Raw genomic sequence first — 14,337 nt, 5'->3', positions numbered from 1 at the left:
TTCTTTCTGATGTCTGAGACTGTTAGTGTCAAAGCTACATACCCCTTGTTCAAAGTCTCTCATGACTGTACTACCATTGAACTGGTGGAAAAAAAAAGTACGATGGCCTGAAACAAGAGCTGAAATCAATGCTGTATGCTGGCAAAACTAACTGGAAGATAAAACGTGGCAAAAATGGACTAATCCTCGTGAATAATAACTCTTTTCATGAAACAAATACAAACAGCATACCCAAACAGCTACGCGAGCATAGAAGAGTGACTCCCTAAAAGAGTTGAAGTGTCTGAGTAATAAATTTTTGGTAACTTACACAAATGCAGACTGCCTGTCATCTAAATGGGAATAGTTTAGTGAACTAATAAAGCAATGTAAACCAAATTTAGTTATTGTTACCAAAGCTTTACCAAAACATTTAGGTGACCATCTATTTATTTTCAGCAGCTACCACAGTATAATTTAGTATCTAACAATTCAGCTAAAAGAGGGATTAGAATTTATATTCATGGTTCTGTAGTTTTCTGTAGTTGTTGATTTGTTAGTAGACCCAGTGTCAGAGTTTCTTTTGATTGTTAAGTTTTGATGTGTTAATTTGCCTGTCATAGTACTTATTGTGTATTGCAGCTTTTTGTCGTAGTCCTACTGTGAGTTTATCTAGTCCAAATAATAATGCTAATATTCTAGCGTGTATCTCATGTCTGCTGGTTGTAGTTCAAAGTTCCTTATTCTAGGTGACTTCAACTTACCTTTGATAGATTGGAGTGCACATAGTACAAATCAGTCCACTTCATTGTATGAGAAGTAATTTTTAGATAGATTGGATGATCTGTTCTTATACCAGCATATTGATAGGCCAACTCGAGCCAGGAAAGATGCTATTCCATCAATTTTAGATCTGGTTATTAACAAGTCAATCAATGATATTTTGAGTATAGATTTACGTCTGCCTTTAGGTAAAAGTGATCATGTTGTGCTTGATATCTACAAGAATATTGATGCTCAACAGAGAGGTTTTGAGATTTATTGGCATGATTATGCTAAAGCTGATTATGAATCAATGCAACAATTTATTTCTTCTATTAATATGATGTATTAACTAGACAATAGTCATGTTTCTCCAGACACCACATTTGAACTTGTAAAAAAGTGTTGATGGAATGTAGGGATAAATTTGTTCCTTTGGTGAAGAATTTGTCTGGTCGTAAAAATAAACCTAAACTTCTGAGACACATACTCCAAGCAATACATGAAAAAACAGTCTTTGGCAGTTGTATGCTGAGTCCCAAGATAGTAGAGTAGTCAGGCAAGGACATTTGGATATTCAGCTACAAGAGGATCCAGGTGAATGGCATGCATATACACTAGCAAGAAACGAGGTCACTCGGCTTCTTAGGACTAGTTGTGAAGAGTTTGAGTCATGTATTATTAACTAATGCACTGTATCACCTAAAATATTTTGGAAATATGCATATAGGAATAAGCCTAACCTTGCACCATCTGCATATACATTCATTAATCCAGATACACCAAAAGATTGATTGTGATTCTGAGAAGGCCCTTATTTTTAATCAAATTTGTTCTTCAGTTTTTGTTAAAACACTGCCAATTCATTCAAATGAAGTTAATTTTGCATCTCAAGTAGAGTTGATTGCATCATCAGACATTCTTGCTCTACTTGATGATTTGGATTTCTTGCTGACTAAAGTTTATACTATTCTTACAAGATTGGATACGTCTAAAGCACCAGATATAGATGGTTTCCCAAACATAATGATAAGACAAATTGCTAAATAAATTGCAGAACCACTTACCCATATAAATAACTTATCTTTGGCACATGGATTGTGTACTTCAGGATGGAAGAAGGCTTTGGTAAAGCCACTTATCAAAAATGGCTCCAAGTTGGATTTTAAAAACTATCAGCCAATTTCAATTATGTCTATTTTTTGCCAAGCAATGGAAAAGTTGATTTTTTCATGCGTTCAAAAGTATTTTGATGAAAATCATCTTTGTAATCCTACTCAGCATGGTTTTCAAAAAAATAGGTCTTGTAATACTCAGCTTCTTGAGGCTATTTTGGATTTATAACGTTTTGTCAATTTAGCTATACCCTTTGATTGCATTTATATTGACTTTTCAACAGCATTTGACAAAGTTTTAATACCCATCCTTCTTCAAAAATGGGCAGCTTATAAATTGGGTAAAAAAAAACAAAGGCATTTATTGCTGATTATCTAAATGGAAGAATTCAACAGGCTGTTGTTGGTGAAGCTATGTCATCCTCAATTGATGTGTTAAGTGGAGTCCCCCAGGATGGCTGCCTTGGTCCAATTTCATTTTGTTTATTTATCAAATGATGTAAAACTTTATCTACCAGTACCAGATCAAAACAATGTACAACTTTTATAGGAGGATCTTGACTCTCTGACTTACTGGTGCAAATCTAATTCCATGTTCATAAGCCCTTCTAAGTGTGTTGTTCTATACTATGCTCATAAACTCCTACCTGTGCATACTTTCCAGCTGTTTGGCATGTGAATCCCTTCCAATGAAATAGTGCGTGACCTTGGCATTTACTTTGATACCCAATTGAAATTTGATAAGCATGTTTAGAAATTGTAAAGAATTCAAAATATTGTTTATTGTCTATAAAGAGAAGCTTTAGTAGGTTTAACCTTTGTAATTTCTTACTACTACATAAATCAATTGTCTGCTCTCTTCTTGAGCATAATACTTTGGTTTAGTTTCCATTAGATCTAGTGGATGAGCATAGGGTAGAAAAGGTTCAGAGGAGGGCCACTAGGATGGTCCCATACCTTCAGCACTTTTCTTATCCATAGGGGCTTTCTAGGCTTCAAGTCCCATTGTTGAAATTTTGCAGACCTTTTAGTGACCTTATAAATGTGTTTTGTATGCTTAAAGGAGTAAACGATGTTAATCCAAGTTTATTTTTCAAATTTACCCATTATCACTCTACTCATCAACATGATTACAAATTATATCACCCAAAACCACTTAAAGAAATTAATCAACTATCTTTTGTTAGTGGAGTTGCCAGACCAGTTGCTGAAGGCACAGAGTGTTTGAATTTTTAAGAGTGCATTAGTAAATACACCTTTCCTTCCCTGCTTCCCAGCGGTCCTCACAGTGGTTACAAAGGGTGGACTACGATTATTTGTGGCCCCTATTCAAAGGTAGAATTCTATTACTTACCTTGGAGAATGGTTGTCAATTTAGAGAAGGCATCTTAAAACTACGGCCCAATAATGCTAGATGGAGCTACACCCTCTGCATTAACACGACTCTGATTTAGCACCCATAGTAGAAAAACAAAACTATGACCAGTGTAGCCATAGGGATCACAGGGGAAGAAGGTTCAGAGGGTACCTTATCCCTTTTCTGTAAAGATTTCAAGATGGATGGAACGACTCAAATAGCAAGTGACTTAATTAAACTGAGCTTAGCCTCATTATTTGAGTAGAGAATAATAAAAATAAAAAGTATAGCTTTGCATCTGGTTTAAAAATACTAAATACGAAATTTAAAACTCCTACATTAATAAAACTCTGATTTCGTACCGGTTAAAAAGCTATTTTAACAGTCAGCACGAACATAGAAACCACAGGGGAAGGAGGGCACCCTCTACAATAGAAGATCAGGTATATCACCGCTGTTACGCCTAAAGGTCGTACCTGATATGTTTCATTCTTCTGAAGCGATTCCCAAAAACAGTTTTGCTTTTTAGAGGGAGGATTAGCAGAAGATTTTATGTCCCATCACACATCAATCCCCCTGATCTACGTTCCCCCTCTCAACCCTTCTATGAGAAAGGTTTTCCACAATTGCCTCAAAAGCAGGACTATGGAGCTGGTTCTAAGTTATAACTGACTCCAACTCAAGACATTTTCAATATACCGACTCTAATTCTGAGTCCGATTCAATCTAGCGAAAATATGAAAAACAAGTTTTTTCAACTGAAAGTAAGGAGCAACATTAAATTTTAAAACTAAAAAAAAAATACTGCGTATATGGGGGTACGCCTCCTCCTCAATACCTTGCTTTTTGCGCTTAAGTTTTCTTTAGTATTTTCAAAAGAGCTATTTCTTCTGATTAAACGGTCTTTGTGATTCAGGGGTCTTTCTTAAGAATTTTTAACAAAATTCGAACCTTAGCGTAAAGAGCGAGGTACTGACTAGGGGGCGCACCCCCTCATATACATACTAATTTCTGCTCGTTTTAAGTTACGTTGAATAAAATGGCCATCTCTAAAATATTGATTGGATGTGTTTGGGGAAATAGTTGGCGTAGGAAGAGGGGTTACTCACAATTCAATCATTTTCGACCATTAAATGGACACTAACCGTTTCAATTTTCGATTGAATTAGCTCTTTTTGAAGCTTCCACGACAGCAAATAGACATCTCAAGACTTCTATTAGATGCGTTTTGGGAAAATACGAGTGGGGGGATATCGACCCTCTGATCATTCTGAACCTCAAAAGGGGCACTAGAACTTCTTATTACGGATCCAATGAGCCCCCTCTGAAGTTTATGCGATCACTTTTTCTATATATCTTATAAGTCCCCCGGACATTGGTAATTGGTAACACTGACCATCGCCTCGTTGTAGCTAATATGCGACTGAGGCTCCAAGCCCAGCGCTCGCAACCTAGACCGACCAAGATTGATGTCTCTCGTCTCTCCGATCAAGAGATACGGTCCAAGTATGCCATTGATGTCTCGAACCGCTTCGACGCACTCCTGCCATTTGAAAGTTCTGAGGACGCATGGATCTCGTTTAAGAAGAATGTCCTGGAGTCAGCGACCGCAAATATTGGAAGGGCGAAGCGTGCTAAGAAAGCGTGGGTTCAGTTCGATACGCTTGACGTCATTGAGCAGAGACGCAAGGCAAGGCTTCTGGGCGACATGCCGACATACAGGCGCCTCAATGGTGTCCGCAACAAGCTGATACAGCGAGACAAGAAACTGTTTGTGGAAAGGAAGGCAAACGAGCTGGAGGGCGCAGCCATGAAAGGGGACGTCGGGAGCCTCTACAAGCACCTCCGTGACCTCACAAGCGACAAAGCCCCCTCAGTTGCATCTGTTGTCTCTGCGGACGGCCAGCCACTTAGTGACGAGGCCGCTCAGGTCAGTCGATGGAAAGACCACTTCTCAAGTCTCCTCAATGCCGATGCTGTAGCACAGACTGACCAGGAACTCGCACGCCTAGCTGCCAGCACTCAGGAAGTGCCGTCAAACGAACCAGAGACTTCCTTCATGACAGCAGAAATCCACTCTGCTTTGAAACGTCTAAAGAATAACAAAGCGGCAGGCGTATGCGGAGTACCCGCTGAGCTCCTGAAGTATGCTGGACCGGCGATGTTACTTTGGCTGCAAATGCTGTTTTCCGTGTGTGGCGCACAGAATGGGTCCCGAAGGACTGGCGACTTGGCATAATCCTGCCCCTTTGGAAGAGAAAGGGGAGCAAGAGCATCTGCTCTAATTACAGAGGTATAACCCTTCTCTCAGTCCCTGGAAAGCTCTTTGCCATGACCCTGCTAGACAGATGCACGAGTATCCTCCAAAGAAAAAGGAGAGTTCAGCAGGCCGGATTTATGCCAGGGAGGTCCACTGTCGAACAAATCTTCACTATGCGCCAGTTAATTGAGAAAACTAGAGAATTCAGGAGGAACGCATACGTGGCCTTCGTAGACTTCAAAGCTGCTTTTGACTCCGTCGATCGCAACTCTGTTTGGCTAATACTTAGATCGACGGGTCTACCTGATAAATACTGCAAGCTTTTTGAAAAGCTGTACGAAGAGACCGAGAGTTGCGTCCAAGTCAACAGAAAACGGAGCACAACATTCAATATCAAAACTGGCGTTCGCCAAGGGTGTGCCGCCGCCCCGGAATTGTTCAATTGTTTGATAGACTATGTGATGACAAGAACTACAAATCGCCTGCCCTTTGGTCTGCAGTTTGGAGATCGCATTCTGACGGATGCGGACTCCGCAGACAATCTTGCTCTCGTTGCCGACTCAATCGACCAGCTGACCGACGCTCTGGAAGTCCTGAAGGAAGAGGCAGCAAAAGTGGGGCTGAAAATCAACTGGCTCAAAACTAAGATTATGGTAATTGAACCCCCAGGTCCAGTCTCGCACCCTGATACCATAACTGTCTGCGGAACACTTGTCGAAGTCGTTAAAAACTTCACTTACCTCGGCTCTGTGCTGTCTAATGATGGCTCCGTAGACGAAGAGGTATGCAGCCGAATATCGAAAGCCTCTTCCATCGTCGGTAGACTCAACAGTCTATGGAGAATGCCGCACATCTCAAGGCGTACGAAAATGCGAATCTATAACGCATCCGTAAGCTCCGTCCTGCTCTACGCGGCGGAAACCTGGCCCCTCAAATCAACCATCCTTAAAATGATAGACGTCTGTCAGACGAAACAGCTTCGCCGGATCGAGGGATTCCGGTGGGATGATTGTGTAAGCAACGCAAGGTTGCTTACTCTCACCTCCCAGGTGCCATTCTCCGTCCAGATAGCGCAGAGGTCTCTCAGATGGTTCGGACACCTCCTACGAATGCCGACATCAACGCCAGCCCGAATAGTGTACGACTTCGACCCAAAAGCCCATGGCTGGTCTCGCCCGAGGGGCAGACCTCGGACAAGGTGGAAAGACAGCCTCGACAAATTCTTGGTGATGGCCAACATTGCTGTCGACGAGGCGCCTCATTTAGCAGCAGACCGGTCCGCCTGGAGAAGTCAAGTTGCGAAGCTCTCTACGCCGCACCCCATGCGGCAGGAGCCTTAAGTCAAGTAAGTCAAGTCCCCCGGGCATAACTCACAACCCTTGCCCTTAAGGGTCTAGGGGGCTGTCATCCTCAAAGACATAATTTACAGGCCTTTTTTTACGTTGAACAAAATGACTATCTGAATATCTTGATTAGATGTGTTTGGGAAAATGGTGGGCATGAAAAAGGAGTTATTTGCCCTACAATCAATTTCGACTATTAAAAAGGGTACAAACTCAATCAGTTTCCATTCGAATTTTTCGAAGTTTCTACGACAACTAATGGCCATTTCAAAATTTCTATCAGAGACATTTCAGGATAATACGAGGTTTGGGAGGGGGTATCCACCCTCCCATCACTCTGTATCTCAAAAAGGGTACTAAAACATTTGATTAGAACTCCAAAAAGGCCCCTCCGAAGTTTATACGATCACCCTTTCTATCACTTACAACCCAATAAACCCTATATACCCCCACGACATCACTTACAACCCTTGACCTGAGGGAATTGCCATCTTTAATCACAAAATTTATGGACCTTTCAACTACGTTGAACAAAATAGCTATCTCAAAATTTTGATTGGATGTGTTTGGAGAAATGGTTGGGCATGGGAGGGGGGTTAGTTGCCCTCCAATCATTTTTCACTATTAAAAAGGGAAGTAGCTCTTTCAATTTCCACTCGAATGATCCCTTTTAGAAGTTTCCGCGACAACTCCTTTGATACGAAGTGTCCTGGTCTAAAAAAAAAAAATAAATAATACATTGTGCCAACATCGCCCTTTACTTAGGCCGCGCTATTGCACTGTCTAAGATTAAATGATGCATAGCTCCTAGGGTAACTTTAAAACCTGAACAAAAATTAGAAAAGTTTAATATAAAAACACACAATTTTATTTCTATTCCAGCAACAGCGATATAATTAGATCTCAAATTAAAATTACTTAATGGGAAGCTTCTGTTTTTCTTCTTGTTTGGATTCTTATGCAAATTGTTTAGCATAATCTCGTCACTGGAACCGAATTCAAGGGCTGCACTGGGTTGCTGCAGCTGGGTTTGAGTTTCGAATCCCTTATTAACTATGAGCGATCCATTCTGCGGCGTCACTATAGGACTAGAAAAGAGAAGCTTATAATAGCTTATGTTTTTTTCTAGTGCTGCTATGCCCCTTTCATATTTACTAATATCTTCTATTAAAAGTCTCCTGCCAACCGTTTTATTGATTCTGTATATCTTAGAGGTTTCTATCCACCTTGTTCTTTTTTCTGGTAAAGTTCTCTCTGCTTTATCATTCTGGTGGCTATTTGATTGTTTTTTTTTTTTACTATTTTCCTGAGTAGCTGCAGCCATTTCCTTTTTCGATATGTTCCCTGATCCATCATATATTTGTTTTTGCGTAAACTATCAAATTCAACATCACAACGAATCTTCATCATCTAATTTTGGCGGCTTCAATTGATCTCCGTTGTCTCCGAAGTTACTAATGGAAAATGACGTCATCTATGTGTAACTTATAGCCTTTGGATCTGACTGCTTGAGTTTCCTAATGTCAGAAATGACGCAATCTAAAAACTATTGCCATTAGCTTGGTAACTTAAACTATGAAATAAGTTTAATTTTCCTTTATGTCATGCATTTATTTTGAGTTGTATCAGTCTTAATAGTTATCATATTACGAAAGAAAGGAAAAGAACTGAAACACTCTAAAGTTTATTTAATTATAATTATTAAACTCCTCTGTATTGTGCTCATCTGTATAAAAGTTATAATACAGCACTACCTCTTAAAAATAAAAACAATTTCTTTTTATTGACACAGAACAATTTAAGTGGAACAAGTCTGGCTACTTGAATTACTACTTTTTCATTATGTTCTTGCCAAGTTAGAATAGGTAACAAATAGTGTGTTAAAGCTCATCAAAGGCCACTACACATTAGAAATAAAGGCAAAATTCTAGTTAATTGACTTCTTGCTATCTCGGAAAGGGGTTAGGTTAGGAAAATGAAACTTTCAGGGATGGGTCTACAGGCTAAAGTATGTCCCAGGAAGGTATTTTGAAGCACCCACCTCCACTCCTTCTCCCTCTAGAGGGCCCTGACCTTTGATGACCTTTAAAAATATGTGTGTTATAAAAGTGAAACCTTGCAAAATAGATCTTCTGCTTAAATAAAGTACAACAAAATTGTTTTCAGCTTCACAACTTTGCTCAATCCCAATTTATAAGGTTTTAAAGATATGCAAATACATTTCCTAAATTTTGATAAAAAAACATTGATATGGCTCAAAATTCTACTCAAATAACAGGAATTGCATTTTCAGAACTAAAGGCAGAGAAAAAGCTACTATTAACTGAAAATTAAGGTAAATTGTTGTTTAGTCAAAATTTCAATAGGTCATGTAGTCATGTAGTCACCCGTCATGTAGGCAAATTTCAGGGCTCTCTAGAGGGAGGAGTGGAGGTGGGTACTTTAAAATACCTTCCCGGGATATACTTTTGCCTGTAGACCCATCTCCAAAAGTTTCATTTTCTAACATAACCCCTTTCCGAGATAGCAAAAAGTCACTTAACTAGAATTTTACCAAAATAAAAGAGATGGAGGCTGGTACTGTACTTCAAAATACCTTTCTAAAGGCGCACCAAGGCTCTGGATTTTTGAAATTTTTGTTTAGGCCTACCTTTCTCAACTACTTTTTGAAATAGATAACAACCCCTAATCTAGAATTTTAATTAAAAATGTATTGGTAAAGGAGAATAATCCCTATAGGTATAGGCCAGAAATCAGCTAAAACAAAAAAATAGCCTACAATCAGGTGTTGCACTCAGTGCTCTTTCAAAATATCACAATTACTACTACTGTAATAGTATAACAACCCCCTTTCCCCTGATAGAGCTAGATATAACCCTAAGCCATTTCTGATATTTAGGAAATGGGATTATTTAGTGGGAGAAAGATAATTTACAAGTTGAATGTTTAGCTCCATAACAGTGAATAAAGGAATGTATTTTCTACTTGCAAATGCAACAAAGCAAATTCAGAGTACAATACAAAAAGGAGAAAAACAAAATAAACAAGGTAGAAATTAAATAAAAAATAACCACATAAAACACACAGTGAACTTCATCCTTTTAAAGAGGGCTAAATGTAGCCTTAGTGTAAGATACTCAGAATTCAAACCACTAGCTTTTTGTTTCAATTGCCATAAAATTTATCAGTAAATGTTTACTTTCATTCCAAGTGCTCTAAAGTGTGTATTACTGCATTTATCAAGATTCTGATGATCACATATAGTTTGTTTGTCATTATTAAAGAAGTGATTATCATTTCTGGTTGAATCTCCTCCTCCATGGGGCAAACAAAAAATGCATAAAGTGTGCTTGCTTACAGGTAACATTACCTATAGAGCAAAGTATATTAGTCCATGATCCCTGCAAGCAGCAGGGTAAGGTCTGTATTCTATATCTATTCAACAAAGAGTAATAAAACTAAAAAAAGTCTGTATTCTATACTTATTTAATAAACCTCATTTTAGGTTTTCTTTTTTTTCTTAGTTTTATAAGGCTCTATTAGGCTACAAAATATGAGTCCAAGAATTGCCCTAGGAAAAATGTGCTTCAGATTTTTAAGAATCCTTGGCTTCTGAAGACTTTCATTTTAATGAGGTCAATATGCGGCTTGAAGGAGAGATTTTCATTGAGCAAGATGCCTGGGAATTGAATGCATCAATGCTTAAGTCTATTAAGGGAATCCCTTTGATAGATGTATTTCATTTAAACCAGAGCAAGCCCTTGAAACTCTTAATAAAATAAGAAAACATTACTTTCCAATATCTAAGGCAAGATAATTAACATCAAACCACTGAGTATTTCTTTTTTTCAAAAAGAACAATCACATTGGAATGGAGATCAGGCTCAGTTCTACAAGCTGTGCCAAGAGTACTACCATCCGCAAAAGGTATAAGTGTATTGGAGAAGGACAAATTTTGTCACAAATTGTGACAGATGCAGGTTGATAAAGATGACAGCAAAGTGGTAAAGTTTAGACTTTTGAAAGCATTTATGAGGTCATTAAAATAAATTAAAAACAGTATCAGCCCAACCACAGATCCTTGTACAACACCAAACTCTATTTCAGATGGGTTGGAAAAGAGAGGATCAACCAAGATAACTCAACCAGATAAATACCATAGAAACCAAGAATAAGTACTCCCTCATATTCCAATATGGGATAGTTTCCAAAGAAGAATCTTGTGTGTTATTCAATCAAATGCTTTTCATATATCAAGAAAAAGAGTTGCAGGTATCAGACTAGAATCAAGAGAATGTATGGATATAATTCAAGAGATTTGTATATGCATGCGCAGTTGACTGCTTAGCTTTTAAATCAAACTAGGAATTGTGGAAAAAATGTTTAGAATTAAGAAAATCAAGAAGTCAAGAAAGCATAGCTGTTTTAAAATTTTACTAAACACTGATGAGAGAGATATAGGATGATAACTTTAAGGGCCATTCCATAAACCACCTTCAAAAAGTATAATAACACAAGCACTTTTTAAAGTGCATGGGAAGACACCATTTTCAAAAGACATATTGACAAATCTTGTAAGAGTAGATACAATGTAAGGAAGAGTGAACTTGACAGCCTTAGTAGAAATACGGTCTGGGCCAGAAGATGAAGAATTTTTGAAACCATTAACAATTTTGGTTATTTCCACTTCACAAATAGGCTCTAAAGTCACTAATTTAAGACAAAGAGGCCCAAGATAAGACCTAAAATCATTTAGAGAAGAGGAAGGAGTTACAGGAGAGGCTATAGTTTTCCTAATATTAGCAAAGTAAGAATTAAGTGCATCTTGCACTTGCAACTCACCCTCTACGATTTCTACTGATTGATTTAATAAAATCTACTGATGATATTAATGCCAGAATACTTAATGTGTAAGTACCAGTACCACTAAGCATGACAGAAGTTGAAGGGTTTAAGATGGATATACACAGGAACCTCAAATTACGTTCCCAGACCTTTACAACGTCAGTCAGGTATCAAAAGGACATGCCTTAATAATTGTAAATTTTCAGAGGAACAGAAAAAAACTTTCCATTTCCTTTCCGGTAGCCATAAAATAAAAACGGATTGATATCTATTGATTTACATGTTATTCTGTTTTGTTTGATGGCTCTTGGAGAGGAAATAATAAAGTTTTGAGGTTTTTTTTCTGCTCCTCTTAAAATTTACAGTTATGTTGATACGTCCTTTTGATACCTGATTGGCAATTTATGTATATAGGGGGGATGATAGGTAAACTCATTCCCTCCTGATATTGGTCTCAAGGACTCCCTTCAGGAGAACTATGCCCAAACTGTAGTTTTCTGAGACTTTTGCTTTGTGGAGTGAGTATTATTATTTAGCTGTAACATGCTGCACTGACTGAGAATAAGCACACAAGTTGCCATAGAATGCAACTTGTTCACTTATGTTATGTATAAGTGAAATGGTTCACTTATGTTAAATGGCATACAATCTTTACTTGTGACATACAACCTTTTAACTAGCTAATTTTGTTTTTTTTCCCTCAGAGACATCTTCTGTTGTTAGTTTGGGATGAGGCTAGATGTTGATGACTCTGCACTCAAGAAGAAATTTCTCTTACAGGTAGATTTTTTTTTCTTGATAGACTGCTCTCCCTCTTTCTTTCTTTTTTATTCTTATTAATTCAATTTTTTTTAATGTTATAATTACAAAAAACGATGTTTTAAACACATTTGGTTTTCAGTAAAGTGCAAATGAATTAATGGCTGTTGAAGGTTTATGGATCTGTGGGAGGGGTTGCTGTGGCCAAACTCTGAAAAAAAATAATACTATGGATGCTCATGGCTCTTTACCTGTAGGTGAAGCTAAAGCTTTTCCTTGATAGTTGAGGATGTTGAATTAAGTTAAAGTAAAAGGGCACAGATGAGCAAATCCAACCTTGAAAGGATACAAATCTGAAGCAAAAGAACAGTCAAATTGACAAATATTCACATCATTCTTTTTTGATGGAAGAGGCTTCTGGAGTCCATTTTGGTCTCCTTTTGGCTTTATGATAATTTCCTTACTGGAGGTGAGGATTCAATACATAACATTAATACGTACACTCTTCTATGCCACTTTGGAGCCTCTTATGAAATTTATGACGCTTTAAATGACGCAGAATTAATTAGGGAGATCATGTTAGATTTGATATGTGAAATTGTTGGAGCTAAGAGCAAGTTATTCTATGTTCTTGCTGGCTTTATTGAAGTGTATACAGTCTTTGCATAATGAGCTATGAATATTAAGTTAACAGAAAGGATAGTGCTTTTGTTTGGTTTTTCTTCAAACACATATTTGGTATTGGTACCTTTGAGTGTGGTATTCCCTATTTCATGAGAATTTTACTCCCCCTCCTCCTCTTTCAGTTGACCTATCTTTTCTGTAACTATGAGAGACAGGTATAGAATATTGCCCGAGACAGTATGAATTCGCTCCTTGGAGGCAAGCTGTAAGAATACTTCGATAAAGTTTAAGTTCAGTCAGTTCGTTTGATTTTAAGATTGTAAACCTTAAAAACTACTCATGGTTAGTTATTACACCTTCTATTTTTCCCTCTGAGGATATGAATTCAGAATTATCGTCACTTATTATTAAAGGGGAGTTTTTTCTCTGAAGTCTGTTTGGTCTTCTAGATGCTTAGATGCCTCTTCTTTTGGACCTGATAAATACTGACTTGCTAAAGGCTTGGCCTCTTTTCTGTTAGGTCATTTGTTCTTCGTATTAAGATGCAACGGGATTGGCTACTTTTTTCCTGAGTTTCATAAACTCTATGATTGCCTGTTTCCTTGGTTCGCGACCTAAAAGAGGGACAATTACTTTTCTTGCAAAAATAGCTTTGACTTGTTCTAATTGCCCAAAAGTAGAGATGGGGTGACGTAGGGTCAGAAATGTGCCCAGCTTTTGGAATTCTGAGCTATTCATCAGATCTGCAAACTCAAGTGCTTGTGTTTTGTCTTGTTTTCAACAAAATCCTAATTCTTGTAATCATAAGAAGATTTTAAACCTCAACCGAAAATCAAAAATAAGTTTGGAAAAAAGTATAAAATTATAGAGATTTCATTTTACATTCAATATAAAAGAATTGAAACGTGTAATTATTATGCCAATGCTAATTAAAATTCCTGAATTTAGCATTTTTATAAATTTGCGATTCTTCTTTTAAATAGGAGAATCTCTAGTGCAAACGGACCAACTTTGGCTCCTATTCGTTTGACTTCTGTTACAGAAAAAATTGTGCGAAATAACTATTTGTTCTGAAAGATTGTCTGGACAGTTGGACAACACAAAGTATGACAGCTGTTTTGATACCCTCTTGTTGACTAAACAAACTTCTAAAGCTTTCTCCCTCCGAAATATATAAAACCTTTTAAAATGTTTGATTTATTTGGATTGAATTGTAAGAACTGGATTTAGGCAGTTTATATTCTGAGGTAACTCTGTAACAGCATTGTACTTAGCATTGTACTTAGAGCTTTT

At 37.6% G+C, this 14,337-nt stretch overlaps 1 protein-coding gene across 3 annotated transcripts in view; it reads left to right on the top strand.

Moving 5' to 3' along the window:
• The window catches only part of LOC136040359 (PIH1 domain-containing protein 1-like), a 491,267-nt gene that overhangs the window by 417,189 nt on the left and 59,741 nt on the right, over positions 1 to 14,337 (top strand). The window contains exons 1-2 of one of the 3 annotated variants that reach the window (XM_065724610.1): positions 8,625 to 8,681; positions 12,366 to 12,441. In XM_065724610.1, coding sequence (XP_065580682.1) covers positions 12,391 to 12,441 — 51 coding nt within the window. In that variant the 5' untranslated portion in view covers positions 8,625 to 8,681; positions 12,366 to 12,390. Of the gene's footprint in view, positions 1 to 8,624; positions 8,682 to 10,302; positions 10,322 to 12,365; positions 12,442 to 14,337 lie in introns of those variants that run through there. The other 2 variants (XM_065724609.1, XM_065724611.1) reach the window with 2 other exon arrangements.

This window comes from Artemia franciscana, chromosome 20 (genome assembly GCF_032884065.1).
Source record: "Artemia franciscana chromosome 20, ASM3288406v1, whole genome shotgun sequence".
Lineage (NCBI taxonomy): Eukaryota > Metazoa > Arthropoda > Branchiopoda > Anostraca > Artemiidae > Artemia > Artemia franciscana.
The sequence above is the reverse complement of the archived record's forward strand: the minus strand, read 5'-3'. Positions and strand labels throughout refer to the sequence as shown.